At 38.0% G+C, this 12,432-nt stretch overlaps 3 protein-coding genes across 13 annotated transcripts in view; 2 read left to right on the forward strand and 1 right to left on the reverse strand.

Annotated features, from left to right (window-relative positions):
• The first annotated feature begins 288 nt into the window (after positions 1–288).
• Positions 289–3,274, forward strand: txnl4a (thioredoxin-like 4A). The gene is made up of 4 exons (XM_035428782.1): positions 289–452; positions 908–1,084; positions 1,552–1,655; positions 2,051–3,274. The coding sequence occupies exons 2-4, from the start codon at positions 932–934 to the stop codon at positions 2,220–2,222; spliced, it is 429 nt and encodes a 142-aa protein (XP_035284673.1). The 5' UTR covers positions 289–452; positions 908–931; the 3' UTR covers positions 2,223–3,274.
• On the reverse strand, positions 2,676–6,729 carry LOC118233272 (heat shock factor-binding protein 1). Of its 10 annotated transcripts, none has more exons than XM_035428785.1 (6): positions 6,425–6,729; positions 6,010–6,124; positions 5,138–5,204; positions 4,162–4,264; positions 3,071–3,102; positions 2,676–2,977 (listed from the first exon to the last, which is right to left on the reverse strand). In XM_035428785.1, the coding sequence occupies exons 2-4, from the start codon at positions 6,052–6,054 to the stop codon at positions 4,170–4,172; spliced, it is 207 nt and encodes a 68-aa protein (XP_035284676.1). In that variant the 5' UTR covers positions 6,055–6,124; positions 6,425–6,729; the 3' UTR covers positions 2,676–2,977; positions 3,071–3,102; positions 4,162–4,169. The 10 variants fall into 10 exon arrangements, with proteins under 10 accessions (XP_035284676.1, XP_035284683.1, XP_035284677.1 ...); XM_035428792.1 differs by having other exon boundaries at positions 6,010–6,066; positions 6,425–6,725; XM_035428786.1 differs by having other exon boundaries at positions 6,010–6,066; positions 6,198–6,724.
• Positions 6,730–6,972: 243 nt separating this feature from the next.
• Positions 6,973–12,432, forward strand: part of LOC118233270 (solute carrier family 66 member 2) — a 37,777-nt gene continuing 32,317 nt past the window's right edge. For both annotated transcript variants that reach the window (XM_035428780.1, XM_035428781.1), the window contains exons 1-2: positions 6,973–8,223; positions 10,451–10,584. In XM_035428780.1, the coding sequence (XP_035284671.1) occupies positions 8,021–8,223; positions 10,451–10,584 (337 nt within the window). In that variant the 5' untranslated portion in view covers positions 6,973–8,020. The remainder of the gene's footprint in view (positions 8,224–10,450; positions 10,585–12,432) is intronic.

The following is a 12,432-nucleotide window of genomic DNA, read 5'->3' on the forward strand; positions in this document are numbered from 1 at the left end:
CATAGGTGTTTTGCTTCCTTTCTGTATCTTAAAAGTATGAGGGCAGAAAGGCATTCACTAGAACTTACATAGTTCTTTACTGGTGGATCCTGACAGGGTTCACCTCAATCACAACCACTCTAAATATATTTTGTTAGATGAAATATCCTTATATATGGCAGATAGATTTTAGTACAATGCAATAAATAAATTGTAGTTAGCTGCTGTGTTACAAATATCGCATGGCCTTGGCCGCAACATTACACCCAACCAATGAACTGTAAGTGCACCCAACACTTTTTTGTCGCCTTCCTATGACGCAAGGCATGGACCAGCGGCAGACTTGCTGAAACGCCATTACAACCGAGCAAATAACGTCGAAATTTGTTTGCTACTGGATGAGGTGGTTTGTTGAAGGAAAAAAAAAAAGTTAATCAGCAATATATTTCCGGATTTTAATATTTATTAGCACGGTAAGATATTGCGTCTTAAGTTGTGAGCCTTAGTTTTCTAGCTTGGTAGTAGCATAACGTTAGACCTAGCTACCTGCGTTCTATAAATGTCAGCAGTTGTCTAGCTAGCTAACTCAGCTAATATTATGTAGTGCTAAGCTAATTTTAACGCAGCTAAGCAGCTAGCTTTGCCAACTATAACCATTGGGAGAATTCAGGGGCATTACTTTCTGAATTTGGCAGTAATATAGCTTAAGTGATAGCCTACAGGTTGTTTGAGTGCCTTCTCGTTTGGCGACTGATCATCAACTCAAGTTATCACATAAGCTAGCTAGCTTGTTAGCTAATGTTATTAGTGTAGACTAACCAATATTCGTTTGGCAAAGTTAAGGGTATCTGGCTTTTTGAACAACCACCTTAGGTTTACTGATAAGTGCTGGCTAAATAAATCGTACGTTTCTGTTCGGTTTATTCAGGAAAACGACATTTGAATTTTCAAAATGTCGTACATGCTCCCACATCTCCACAATGGATGGCAAGTGGATCAAGCCATCCTCTCTGAGGAGGATCGTGTTCTAGTCATTCGTTTCGGCCATGACTGGGACCCGACTTGCATGAAAATGGATGAAGTGTTGTACAGCATCGCTGAGAAGGTAATGCTAAAGTTATTATTACCTCGTTGGTCAGTTCATTATCAAATCTTTGTACATGGTTTGTCCTTGTTATAAGAGCCATTATTTAATATTTTACTTGAGTTAGCTGTAGCCTAACTACAAAACGGACTTTAGCTGAACACACCAGGGTAACTGAGGTTTCAATCAACATTGTCACCAAGCTGTAGTGACATCAGTTACAACAGTGGCAACCAACCCTGTTCCTGAAGATCTGCTGTCCTGTTGGTTTTCACGACAACCCTAACAAAGTACACCTCATTCAACAGCTAGACTATCTCATTGTGTGCCAAATTAGAGCTGAAATGAAAACTAACAGGATGGTAGATCTCCAAGAACAGGGTTACCACTGAGTTACAAGAAAAGTTGCAACCTTTAGTGTACAGTATATATCAAACTACTGCTTTATGTACAGATACTTTCTTTGATGTCCTTCTAATTTTTTTCAGGTGAAAAACTTTGCTGTCATTTATCTGGTGGACATCACAGAGGTGCCAGATTTCAACAAGATGTATGAGCTGTACGACCCTTGCACAGTCATGTTCTTTTTCAGGTTAGTGGCAATTATTTCTAACATTTATGAAAGTATTTCTTTGAGAGCGAGAAGGCATGTTTTTGGCATAATCTTTATTGGTGTCTCTCAAAAGGCCCCAAGGATGAACCAGAAGCCAAAGGAAGTGTTTGAGTGCTTTAATTATTCAAATTATGTGCATTTAAGAGCAGATTACTGAATTCTTCACATCATTTTTGTTCAATGAATTGGATTAAAACATTTCACCTGGAGTAAAGTGTGCACATTGAATCTAAATTGTACGGTGAAAAACATAACATAACATCAGCGGCTAATGTTATGGTGTGCATCCACAGTACAGTTAAATGTCATGGCAGTCTTCGAATTAACCTGAAACTCCAAAGTCATTAACCTCATGATTCTCTTCATTAATCCAGGAACAAACACATCATGATTGACTTGGGCACGGGTAATAACAACAAGATAAACTGGACAATGGAGGATAAGCAGGAGATGATTGATATTGTGGAGACGGTATACAGGGGTGCACGAAAAGGAAGAGGTCTGGTTGTCTCTCCAAAAGACTACTCAACCAAATACAGATATTAATTCATGCCACCCCCTTGTTCTATGTGGTGCTTGGAAATATCCATGCTTGAGACACCTTGGACAATTGGCCTTGGATATTGAACTTTGGAGAAGCAGGACTGTGGATTGACTTTTCTTAAAAGAAATAGCTTGTTCATAATGCACAAATAACTTGAAATTGCCTATCAGGATAAGGACATCACTTCAGATTTTTGTTCCTTTTAAAATGGATTGAATTGAACATTTTTGTGTTTGAGGTAATTCTGCATTTTAGTACTGTTTGAAGATCTGTTTGTCCATTGTTTTGTTACAGTTGTGTTATCCACAGTAACCTGTAAAGTAATTATACATCACTTCAGTAATCACTGAAGTGATGTATAATTTTGACATGTTATGCTAATGTGTTTTGGTGTATATTGTATGTGTATATTCTCATTTTACAATGAAGAGCATCAAGAACCATTCTAAGCAATGTTTTTTAATCATTAAATGGTTTTATTCATTTCCTAAAGTGACTTCAGCATGGGGGGGGGAGTCTTTTTCCATACAAAAATAATCAATTTTAGCTCCATCAGCCCTAGCAATGGTGTAGCCTTCATGATGAGATGAAACTGATGAACTGAATCGTTATTTTCTTCTTGGTTTCATGAGGAATGCTCCACCTGCTCAAACCACATTATTAACAAAAAATGGAGCACTGTGGCGTCTTCGTTCTTCTTGTCTTCTGAAAATGGAATAAAGAGCATTTCGTAGAGTACATTCTTGAATGTTCTCAACTGCAGGGACAAAAGGTTTGAAATTAAGGTGTATGTGAAGAAACTGGAGTCAGGAATTCCATTTGGATGCAAATATAATGCAACACATTTTACCTTAAGGTCACTGAATTTGGCTCCAAGACCACCTGCAAAAAAAGGCCCAGATTGAAGAACTTGTCTATTCTAGTATCTCACCAAAACATTTCTATTTAGGAAAAATTCCAAAATTATTTTTGACATCTGTTAATTAATTTTTAATTCATTATATTTTGCTTATTCTGACGTGTTCAAATAAAGACTACATAAGCTTTCTTTCAATCAGTCATTAATGTATATTAATGCCACACAAAAAAATACTACATTCACTCAATTATGAACCATAATTTCAGAAGGGTGTACTTAGCAATGTAAGGTATGGGTCTACAACAAATTATGAACACTAATGTCTTGTTGCTCGCTTATTTTTGAACTTTTTATTAATGGTTTTTTCAGAAAACAACAAACATACATAAGCGTTTTGCACATTCATTGTAAATATTAACAAATGAAGTCCTCTTTTACTCCACTATTCCCAGTATACTGGCTTACCCCACTTTAATATTTCTGTTTTATCAAACTGAGGTAAGTGGGGACCAGTGGAAGGCGCACTGTCCTCTCCTGTGTAGGTTTAACCAAGTGTCCCCAGTGGTTGGTATTGTGGAATGTTCATTTAAATGGGTGCTTATGCCCAGACCCATGACCTACGTTTCCTGCCTTTACGTCCTTACCACACCAGTCAGACCTCATAAAATGTAGCGTATACCCACAGCAAGATGCTTCAGGCAAGCTTATATTAACAGGTTCCTCCATTTGTGTTTTAAGTCGTCCACTTTCCGCTTACATCACCACAACAATCCCACTACCATCACACTCTTGGCCCATGGTGCACATTTGTGGACATGGTCCACGCAAAAGGCGAGAAAACTATACCATATAGGTAAGCACATATTTGTCTAATGAACAAATTATACCTAATAATTAACCCTTCAGTTGGAAAAGCATGAAAATAGAAGAAATTGCTTTTTGGGGCAATTTATGAGCATTTATTATAACTAAAAAAAAGGCACAAAATTAAGCAAGTATATGCTAAAGGAATGGAAGCAATTAGGTCCAACAATATTTTAAATGAACCAACATCATTTCTGATTTCTAATGTGTGATATTACCTTAAAAGTCATTTTGAAGTTTGAGGCTTCTCCATCCCTGCCTGTGTCATGAGATCAGCAACATTCTTCTCCAGGTTGTCAATGCGAGTTCCCATTTCATCCAGTACACATGTTAAAGATCACATCATCCATATTTATTTGCTGACCTTAACCCTTGTGGTGTCCTCAGGGTCAAAACGGGCCGTAGTTTAACAGCAGTGAATACCCCCCAAAATTAAAATATTCAGCATGAAATTTGAAGGTTTTTCCTGGAGTTACCCTACCATTATAAAAAGTTAAACATCGCCATTTTTATTTTGTTATATAAAAGCAGTGCTCCGCCAGGATATGAAGGTTGTCTTAGGAGTCTTTTTTAGCCTTGCAGTAATTAAATCAGAAGTCATAATCAAAGTTAAGCACCACACATCTGTTACAGCAAAAAAAATCTATTATGATGTTTGGCATGTTTTTTGTAGTAAAAACCAGTGGTGTAGACTGAAGAAATACAGTCTCCCCAGACTGTGAAGAAGGAAAACAGTTATTCACCTATTTATTGATGATTTATCCTCTCCACAAAAAAATATTGATTGAGGGTTCAATGAAGAGGCCTTATTACAGGGGTTAGGTTGAGGGTGGGTCATTTTTGACCCTGTGGACACAAGGTGCATGCATTAATATGAGGGTCAAGCCATTGAACTCATCATGCTACAAGCTACAACAGGCCACAGCTGCTGAGGACAGATCAATACAGCTGCACTAATAAAATGGAAGGATTGCAATTATACCTCAAATTCAATCAACATTTCTCATAAATTCTGACTCAAAATTAAAGGTCATTTTTCCATCAAAAACATAGATTGTGAGTTGGTATTGACTAGAATTAACTTTTTGCAAGGAAAAAATACATTCACTTCTATTTCTTATCCATCATTAAGGACAGGTGCGGATTTAAACCAAGCATATTTGATTTGGAAGCTATGACATTTTCAAAGGATATTTTTTGATACTAACTTATCGGACATAGCCTGAAATTTGTTCTGAACATCTTGCATCTTTGTTTCCATCTGCATAGGAGGAATGAGACAAGTGAACAATAAATGTGGGAATGTAAAATGCAGACATACAAATACTGCCTACTGCTATCCAGTTATTTGGGTAATAAAAGTTTGTTTTATTTATGTTGTAGAATTAACTTTCTATTTCAATTCGACTTCAAGCAACACCTCACTCCCAGCTACAGTATCTGACATATAGTCCATCCTATACACTTGGGCCCTAGTGTTAAGGTAATGTGATGCACTCCTATTTATTACTTTGTATTACGTTGGATTTATAAATGTATTTTGCTTTGCACTAGAAAATACGTATGTTCTGTAGTCTACTACTTACTGTTAATGCACTAACTGTTTTCATGGCACTTCGATGTTAATCATTAACCCTGGTAGTGTTGAATGCTCACCCCTAATGCTGTGCTACTTCCGAAGTCGCTCTCTGGATAAGAGCATCTGCTAAATACCAAACTGTAGCTAACTGTGTTATCAACAATGAATTTATTAATATTACACGTCCAAAGAGTATGTTCAGACAGTATATTCAGTGTTCTTTAAACTCATAACAGAGTTAATATTCAGTGTATTCAGTGTTCTTTAAACTCTTTAGCAGAGTTTACATGACGGGATATGTAGGCCTAGCCTACTCTATCACAGTAAAATGTAGGCCTAGGAGCCTACTCAGAGTTTATTTAACAATAAGCATTTTACCCAAAGGTTAATTCGGGGCGGTGTGGGTTTTTTTTTTTAAACCACAGTGAATTTAACAGTTCATTTCTGCTGTAAATAAACTAGTCTGTACAAATATAACTTTACTTACGAAGTCTGTTAAATCTTGTGCTGCTTTGGAGTTAGTTTCTGTCATTGTAGCACCTCCCTGTCCAGTGGATCCAAGTTCAGGTCAGTGTCAGTGCCCAGTAAATATACAACTATACCTGCTAACGACAGTTATTGCTCAACGAATTGCTCAAAGGGAAGTTTACTCATTCAACACCCAACAACACCTACCTTGTTGGCTTCTGTGAGCGATTTTAATAATTAGGCCAAAACAAACAAGGTCCTGACAATGCGATGAAAATGCGCAACACAGAATCTGCTGAACGCTTTTGATTTTAGAACATCTTTCATGTTGTCTGGAATTCGTCCACCCTCAATTTTGCCAGAAATGGTCAGTTAAAATGTATCACTTCCACAAACTGCTACTGTAAAACCATGATTTGTATTATAGTTCTCACTTCTTGCCTTCAGCCTGGATTCACAGGTAAACTATAAGGCGTTCCCCTTCGATGAATGTGAAGTTACAGCTTCGTTTAACCCTCCAGTTAGCAGCTGTACACGTAGACTACTCAACTGCGCTTTATTTGCTAACTAACAGCTTTCCCCAAGCGTTTTCGTGACTCACACAAGCTATGGTTAACTATCATATCCACTGCTTGTTAGTTCAATCTCCACCGTTGTCCATATCCCTATAAATGCGTATTGTAATACGTTGCTTTCTGGATATTTTTCCCTTTCACTCACCATGGTCAGAAAAGCAAATTTAAAGGGGTCGTTATAAATATTTGGAATTTGCTAGCCTAACACATTTTAGTGTTCAAAATTGTTTTTTTATTTTTCAGCAGTCTGCATTAAAATATATTCATCTTATTTGATTCGATATTATTTAATAATTTGTGTAGCTTATATTGAAATTTTAACCAGTCATTGTAATTGTAGCTAACACAACACAATTTAGGACCGTGTAAAAGCGATCCTTCCTTGACAAGCCTGGAGTGTGGCGTCATTAATACGTACTACGGAAGCGCTGCAGCTGGGCTCAATACAATGCAGAGCCAGTTGTGTAGGTGTGGGGCTTCCCTGCCTTTGATGAGCACTTTCAATGCAGCGTTAGCTTTTCAGGAGATGCTGTTGTGAAGGAGTGTTGCCAGTACGTTAAGGTCTAATAAGAGGATGACTATCTATGATTGTCGTATTTGGGCGATTTAATGGAAACTGTAAATTAATGTCGCCATTGTGGCTTCTCTGGATAGCAAATGATCGGATGAATCTTAAGCAGCTGAAATACAGCTAGCTAGCTTGCCAGCCAATGAAAATAAAATGTTGGAAATGTAGCCAGGTAGCGGGTTCGTTGAATTTCTGTACCTCTTTAGCTATCTAAGAGTAACATCAGTTGTTATTCTTTCTTAATTGGGAATAGGTTCTGTTTTATAGCTAGTTGTGGTCACTGGCAGCTAAATTAGCTAACATAATTGAGTAATAGCATAAATAGCCATCGTAGCTAGTGAACTGTCTACTTAGTATCTATAACGTTATTCCTTTCAGAATGAGAACGTGAGCAAGCTATAATACTTTTGCATCATTAGTTCTTGGTGGGACATGTATTGCATGACGTGTAACTAGTTAATGTTAGCGAATTACTACATTGTCTAGTTCAGTTTCGGGTGCAGTTCTACTTTTGTTGCTAAATAACGTTGGCTAGCTACCATCCAGGATGTGGTGGTGGCGTGGCAGTTATGCGATGACGTCCATATCTTGACTCTTAATTGTAATTTGTTAAACCAGAGCGCTACAAATTGGGAGTTTCGAGTAATTTTGCTGGGGGTATTTCAAATAAATGTGATGCGACTAGGCAGAACCAATCAAGGGCAACCAGTTTATTGATATGCTAACTGGTACATTTAATATATCTGCCAGTGAGGAGGGCACGGAAACGATTGACGTGGTTAGCTAGCTTGCCTGAACAGCCTCAGTAGTGCTTTGGAAGGATAATCTGGAAGTTAACTTTCCAGAACTTTTTAGAAGTTAGATATTATTTTGATAACCCCTTCAAAATGGAAGATGAGTTGTTTCAACAGCTCATGTATGTACTCAATCAGTTAGTATCATGGGTCGCAGCTGGTGCCATGGTGTTTGGTGGGGTAGTTCCGTATATACCCCAATACCGGGACATCCGACGAACACAGAATGCCGAAGGATTTTCCATCTATGTATGCCTAGTCCTATTGGTGGCCAACATTTTAAGGATATTTTTTAGGTAAGTGTTATTTAATATCACGTGAGTTCTGTGTCGACTGTGTATGTAGACTAACTGTGCACAACAACCCCGCAAGTCAAGGTGAAGTTATATTTTAACAGTGGAAGTTCCATGTAACTCGGATGTAACTTTACTGTATTTCAGTAAGCTAGTTTATTTACTTGCTGATTGAGGCCAATTGACACAATTATGTAGCCTAACCTGCCTTGCCTGGCAAACCAGTGTAAAATCCAGCAGTGTTGGTCATTGTCAATGGATAAACCTTTGTCACCTCTCTGTATTGTAGCAGACCTATCACTTTACACCTGCCCATTGTCTCATGTTGAGTCCAAATAATTTCAAGGAACAGGTTTGAGCGCAAGCTTTTGTCATAGATTTCCACTTATTGTCATTTTACCATTTTCCTTATCCTTTGCACAAACCTGCCCGTTGCCCCATGAAGCATTAAGAGGCTGATTTAATGCTTAATGTTTGTAGGTATAATATTGCATAATCAGTCTTTGAAGATTGATGGATTCTAGTTAATATTGTCTGGATTTACAGAGGGCTAACCCCTGATTTTCAGTTTTCTCTGCTGTGTAGCATATACAGTGGCTATCTTGGGCGAAAAATTTACTTTAAGTATTGTTAATGTTTCTGACATAACATTCTCTGTTTCCAGTAAAACATTGTCCAAATTTATGTTTATCTTGACTGTATCTCCATTAGGTAGGCTTCATCTTCAATATGAAAGCCTCATATACATATATCAGGTTTCAACAATCATATGCATGATATATTATAATGTGGAGTATGAGAAAGCTTAAGTGATGTTTGCTGGGGAAAGGAATGGCCTGTGACTGCATATAAAAATCAGTCAAACCTGCATGAGTGCAGGTTTTGTGATTGAAATTCGTAAGATTTAAGAAGCAACGTATGTGAGCATAAATTTGGTCCTGAATGTGACTGTCACACATGGCGGAAGAGAAGTGAGATGTCTAAATTTTATTTCAGTTTCTGATGCTAGCTACTTAACTCACTCATTTTTGTTTTATACCAGTCTACAGGTGGCTTCTCATTCATTTTTGGTTCTGGCATTCCAGTTATCTTGTTCATTAGTGAACATTGTAAGAAGAGTTCCACTTGCAAATGCAAGAACAAAATACTTTCACTTGATAGTGTTTGGTTATTTTTTTGTATAGAAGGCACACAATTTGCTTTCTTGTGTTGCTAACGAAAAGTTTCTATGCTCACAAGTTAAACTAATAGTCTGTTGTTGTCTTCCTAGGGTGAAGGGCAACAATTATTTTTGGTGGTCAAATTTATGTAGTATGCTAAAGAAACATTAAAATGAATTAATCAATCAATGTATTAATAATTTCATGTATGTAATATTTACCCAAAGAGTAAAGGTGGATTCTATTATGTTGTTGATAATAAAGGTAAGATTTTTGCGTTTCTAAAAGTGGTGGTGCTTGGAACTTTTGTAACTTTGTAATACTCTCTCAAATTCTGTGGGAAATTGCTGGCAGTTTGATTGCAGTAGCCCACGCCTCACAGCACTGATGAGAAGATGAGTTTTTGGGCAAGCTAGCGTATGCCTTTTTAATCCACAGGGCTACATGTGGCCAGTGCTGTTCCTGTGCTAGAGCTTTCTGGCATCAATTAGCAGAATATGAAGGATGTGTGTCATTGATTCAGTTGGATTTTGAGAGATCAATTGGAGCCCTGACTGTGGTGAATTATCTGACGGGTGCTGGTTTTAACAGACCTTAAAAATGTATTTAGCCCCTTATGTCATATTAAGTAGCATTATGTTTTCATTCAGGGGTTCAGTATTTCCTTTGGAAAGATGTCAGGGACAAGTTCCAGTTCATTCCAGGTTGTTGGCAGATAGGGACTGGAATGGCATGCTGGATCAGTGTTATCTGAATCACCTTGTAAACACAGGTGGAGGAGCCTCTTATCTAAACGGATACAATTTTTACCATACTCTTACGCACCTGACTTAAAAGAATGTGATTTTTTTGAAGGTCTGTGTCCACATCTGGTGCTGTGTGGAGCAGTTAGTATAACAGCCAAAAAAGGCCTGTATGAATTCTCTAGTGTAGGTCTGGATATGGTGTGGCTGTCACCAAGTAGGCGGCAATTCAAGAACTGTAGCGATTTCCCGTTGACTATTGCTGACCATGTCTTTTTTCCTCGAGTTCCATTTGTTCCAACACTCTCCTCTACCTTCCTTCCACAGGTTCGGCAGGTACTTTGAGACGCCCCTGCTGTGGCAGAGTATCATAATGATAATCACCATGCTGATCATGCTGAACCTCTGCACCAATGTCCGTGTGGCCACTGAACTCAACACCAAGCGCCGCTCCTTCATAGGTCAGTCTTGGCCCTCTTTATGGCTTTACAACACAGCGGTGTGCCTCTGTGCGATTACACAAGCAGCACATGCAGTTAGCCTAGATAAGGTCTATGCTCCGTGATGGGTTTCAACAAACGCCCCCCCCCCCACCAGTATGTACATGTGAGCCCTTGCCCCATTGTTAGTGGCATCTTTTAGTGCAGGGTAACAACTTCCTCTGTAAAAGAATAACGTAATTCCTTCAAATTTTCTCCTCAGTGTTCGTCATTATGGGTTCATTGACCACTATCCATGGTTTTAAAATGCACAAACGACCACGTTTCCTTTCTTCAGGTGTAATCCATAAAGGCATTACAGATAACGGTAGTATCTATTTGAATATATGTACTTTTCACAGTAAATAGTCTTAAAAAACATGAAATGTATGATCTGATGAGTTCATTTTTTCCTGTAAATTTTGGGGTATTTCCATTAAATATCTACTGTAGACAACATGCAGTCATTGCTTTCAAAAATTGTTTTCTGCAGAAGTGACACTTTCCTGACCGCATTCTGTTTAATACAGAACAGCAGCTGTAGGATGAGACCGTGATGGGTTTTGGCAGGGATGGGTGGGGACAGGGGTCAAAGTCTGAAAAAAGTGAATTACAGTATGTTGTTGTGGTTGTTAACTTTTTAATTGTTTCCCATGATTATGCTATTTATTGTAAACTTTCCCTCCCCCACCATAACAACAGCAGTATAAATTGTCATTAGCATCTTTTAAGCAGCTACCTTGTTTTTATTTTATTATTATTTTGTTTTTGAGACCTTTAGTGTGGAAGGGGGTGTTGAGATGGCGATGTTGTAATCAAATGTAGAAGAGTAGTTTCTCACTATTATGAATTTTGAGAAAAGGTCCACCTTTTCAACAACTTGTCAGATGAAAATAGATATGAATTTGGAAAGATGTGAAGTATGTACACTCCTGGGCAAGATATGTTTTTGAATATTTAATTGAGTTCAACAGGAAAATTAATCAGGAGAAACAATGCTTGTAGTATCTACTGCATATCTGGCAGCAGCATGGTGGTTTGAGGCTCATTTGATACCTTGGACCCTTGATGACTTAAAGCCATTTAGCCAACAAATGTGTTCCATACTGTATCAGCATAATTTACAGCTGAATCTAGTCCAACCCCCCAATTCCCATAGAGATCCATTCAAATGCAAAGAGTTTTTGTCTCGCTTGTAGGATAACCTGATAATAAGATATCCAGACTCTGAAGATGTTGATAGGTCACAGACATCAGGAAGTCATGGCATGCAAATGATATGCAACCAAATACAAAACATGACGCATGACATTATGTTAATTTGTCTACTGTATAAGTCAATTTCCCTATTTCTAGCTTTTCCCCAAACAGTTCACTGCAGCAAAAGTAAACGAGCAAATGGTGGCGCAGGAGGCCTCAGGAGTGTATTTGTTTAATTCTTGCTAATTTTCTGACCAATGATTTGTTATTAAGACCATTAAAAGCTTAACCTTTTCCATTTTTGACTTGGCCCATTTTCTTTTGCCCAGGAGTGTATGCACACAATAAATGTTGGTCATGCTGTACAGCACTTGATACAATTGAACAAGGAAGGCTGGATGGCCCACGCCAGAGTACAGGATTTTGATATAGGCCTGTTTTTGTCCGTTCTTACTTGAAATGGTAGTACGCCTATTTTTTGTCAGTCAAGATACCTTCAGTTTATAGCAGTCAGTTTATACCTACAGCAAGCAGTGTAGTCTCACCTGCTCTTTTGCTTTATCCCATTTGACCTGCTTGTTTATGCACTGTCAGCGTTGCAATGATTACCCTGGAAATGTTTTTCCAGCA

Source organism: Anguilla anguilla, chromosome 8 (assembly GCF_013347855.1).
Source record: "Anguilla anguilla isolate fAngAng1 chromosome 8, fAngAng1.pri, whole genome shotgun sequence".
In the NCBI taxonomy this organism is placed as follows: domain Eukaryota; kingdom Metazoa; phylum Chordata; class Actinopteri; order Anguilliformes; family Anguillidae; genus Anguilla; species Anguilla anguilla.

Coding starts and splice junctions, on each gene's coding strand:
- txnl4a (XM_035428782.1), top strand. CDS start 932: ATGTCGTACATGCTCCCACATCTCCACAATGGATGGCAAGTGGATCAA. Junction 1,085..1,551: donor TGTACAGCATCGCTGAGAAG/GTAATGCTAAAG, acceptor AATTTTTTTCAG/GTGAAAAACTTTGCTGTCAT. Junction 1,656..2,050: donor ACAGTCATGTTCTTTTTCAG/GTTAGTGGCAAT, acceptor TCATTAATCCAG/GAACAAACACATCATGATTG.
- LOC118233272 (XM_035428785.1), bottom strand. CDS start 6,054: ATGACAGAAACTAACTCCAAAGCAGCACAAGATTTAACAGACTTC. Junction 5,205..6,009: donor CACAAGATTTAACAGACTTC/GTAAGTAAAGTT, acceptor CCTCCTATGCAG/ATGGAAACAAAGATGCAAGA. Junction 4,265..5,137: donor CGATAAGTTAGTATCAAAAA/ATATCCTTTGAA, acceptor TAACATGTGTAC/TGGATGAAATGGGAACTCGC.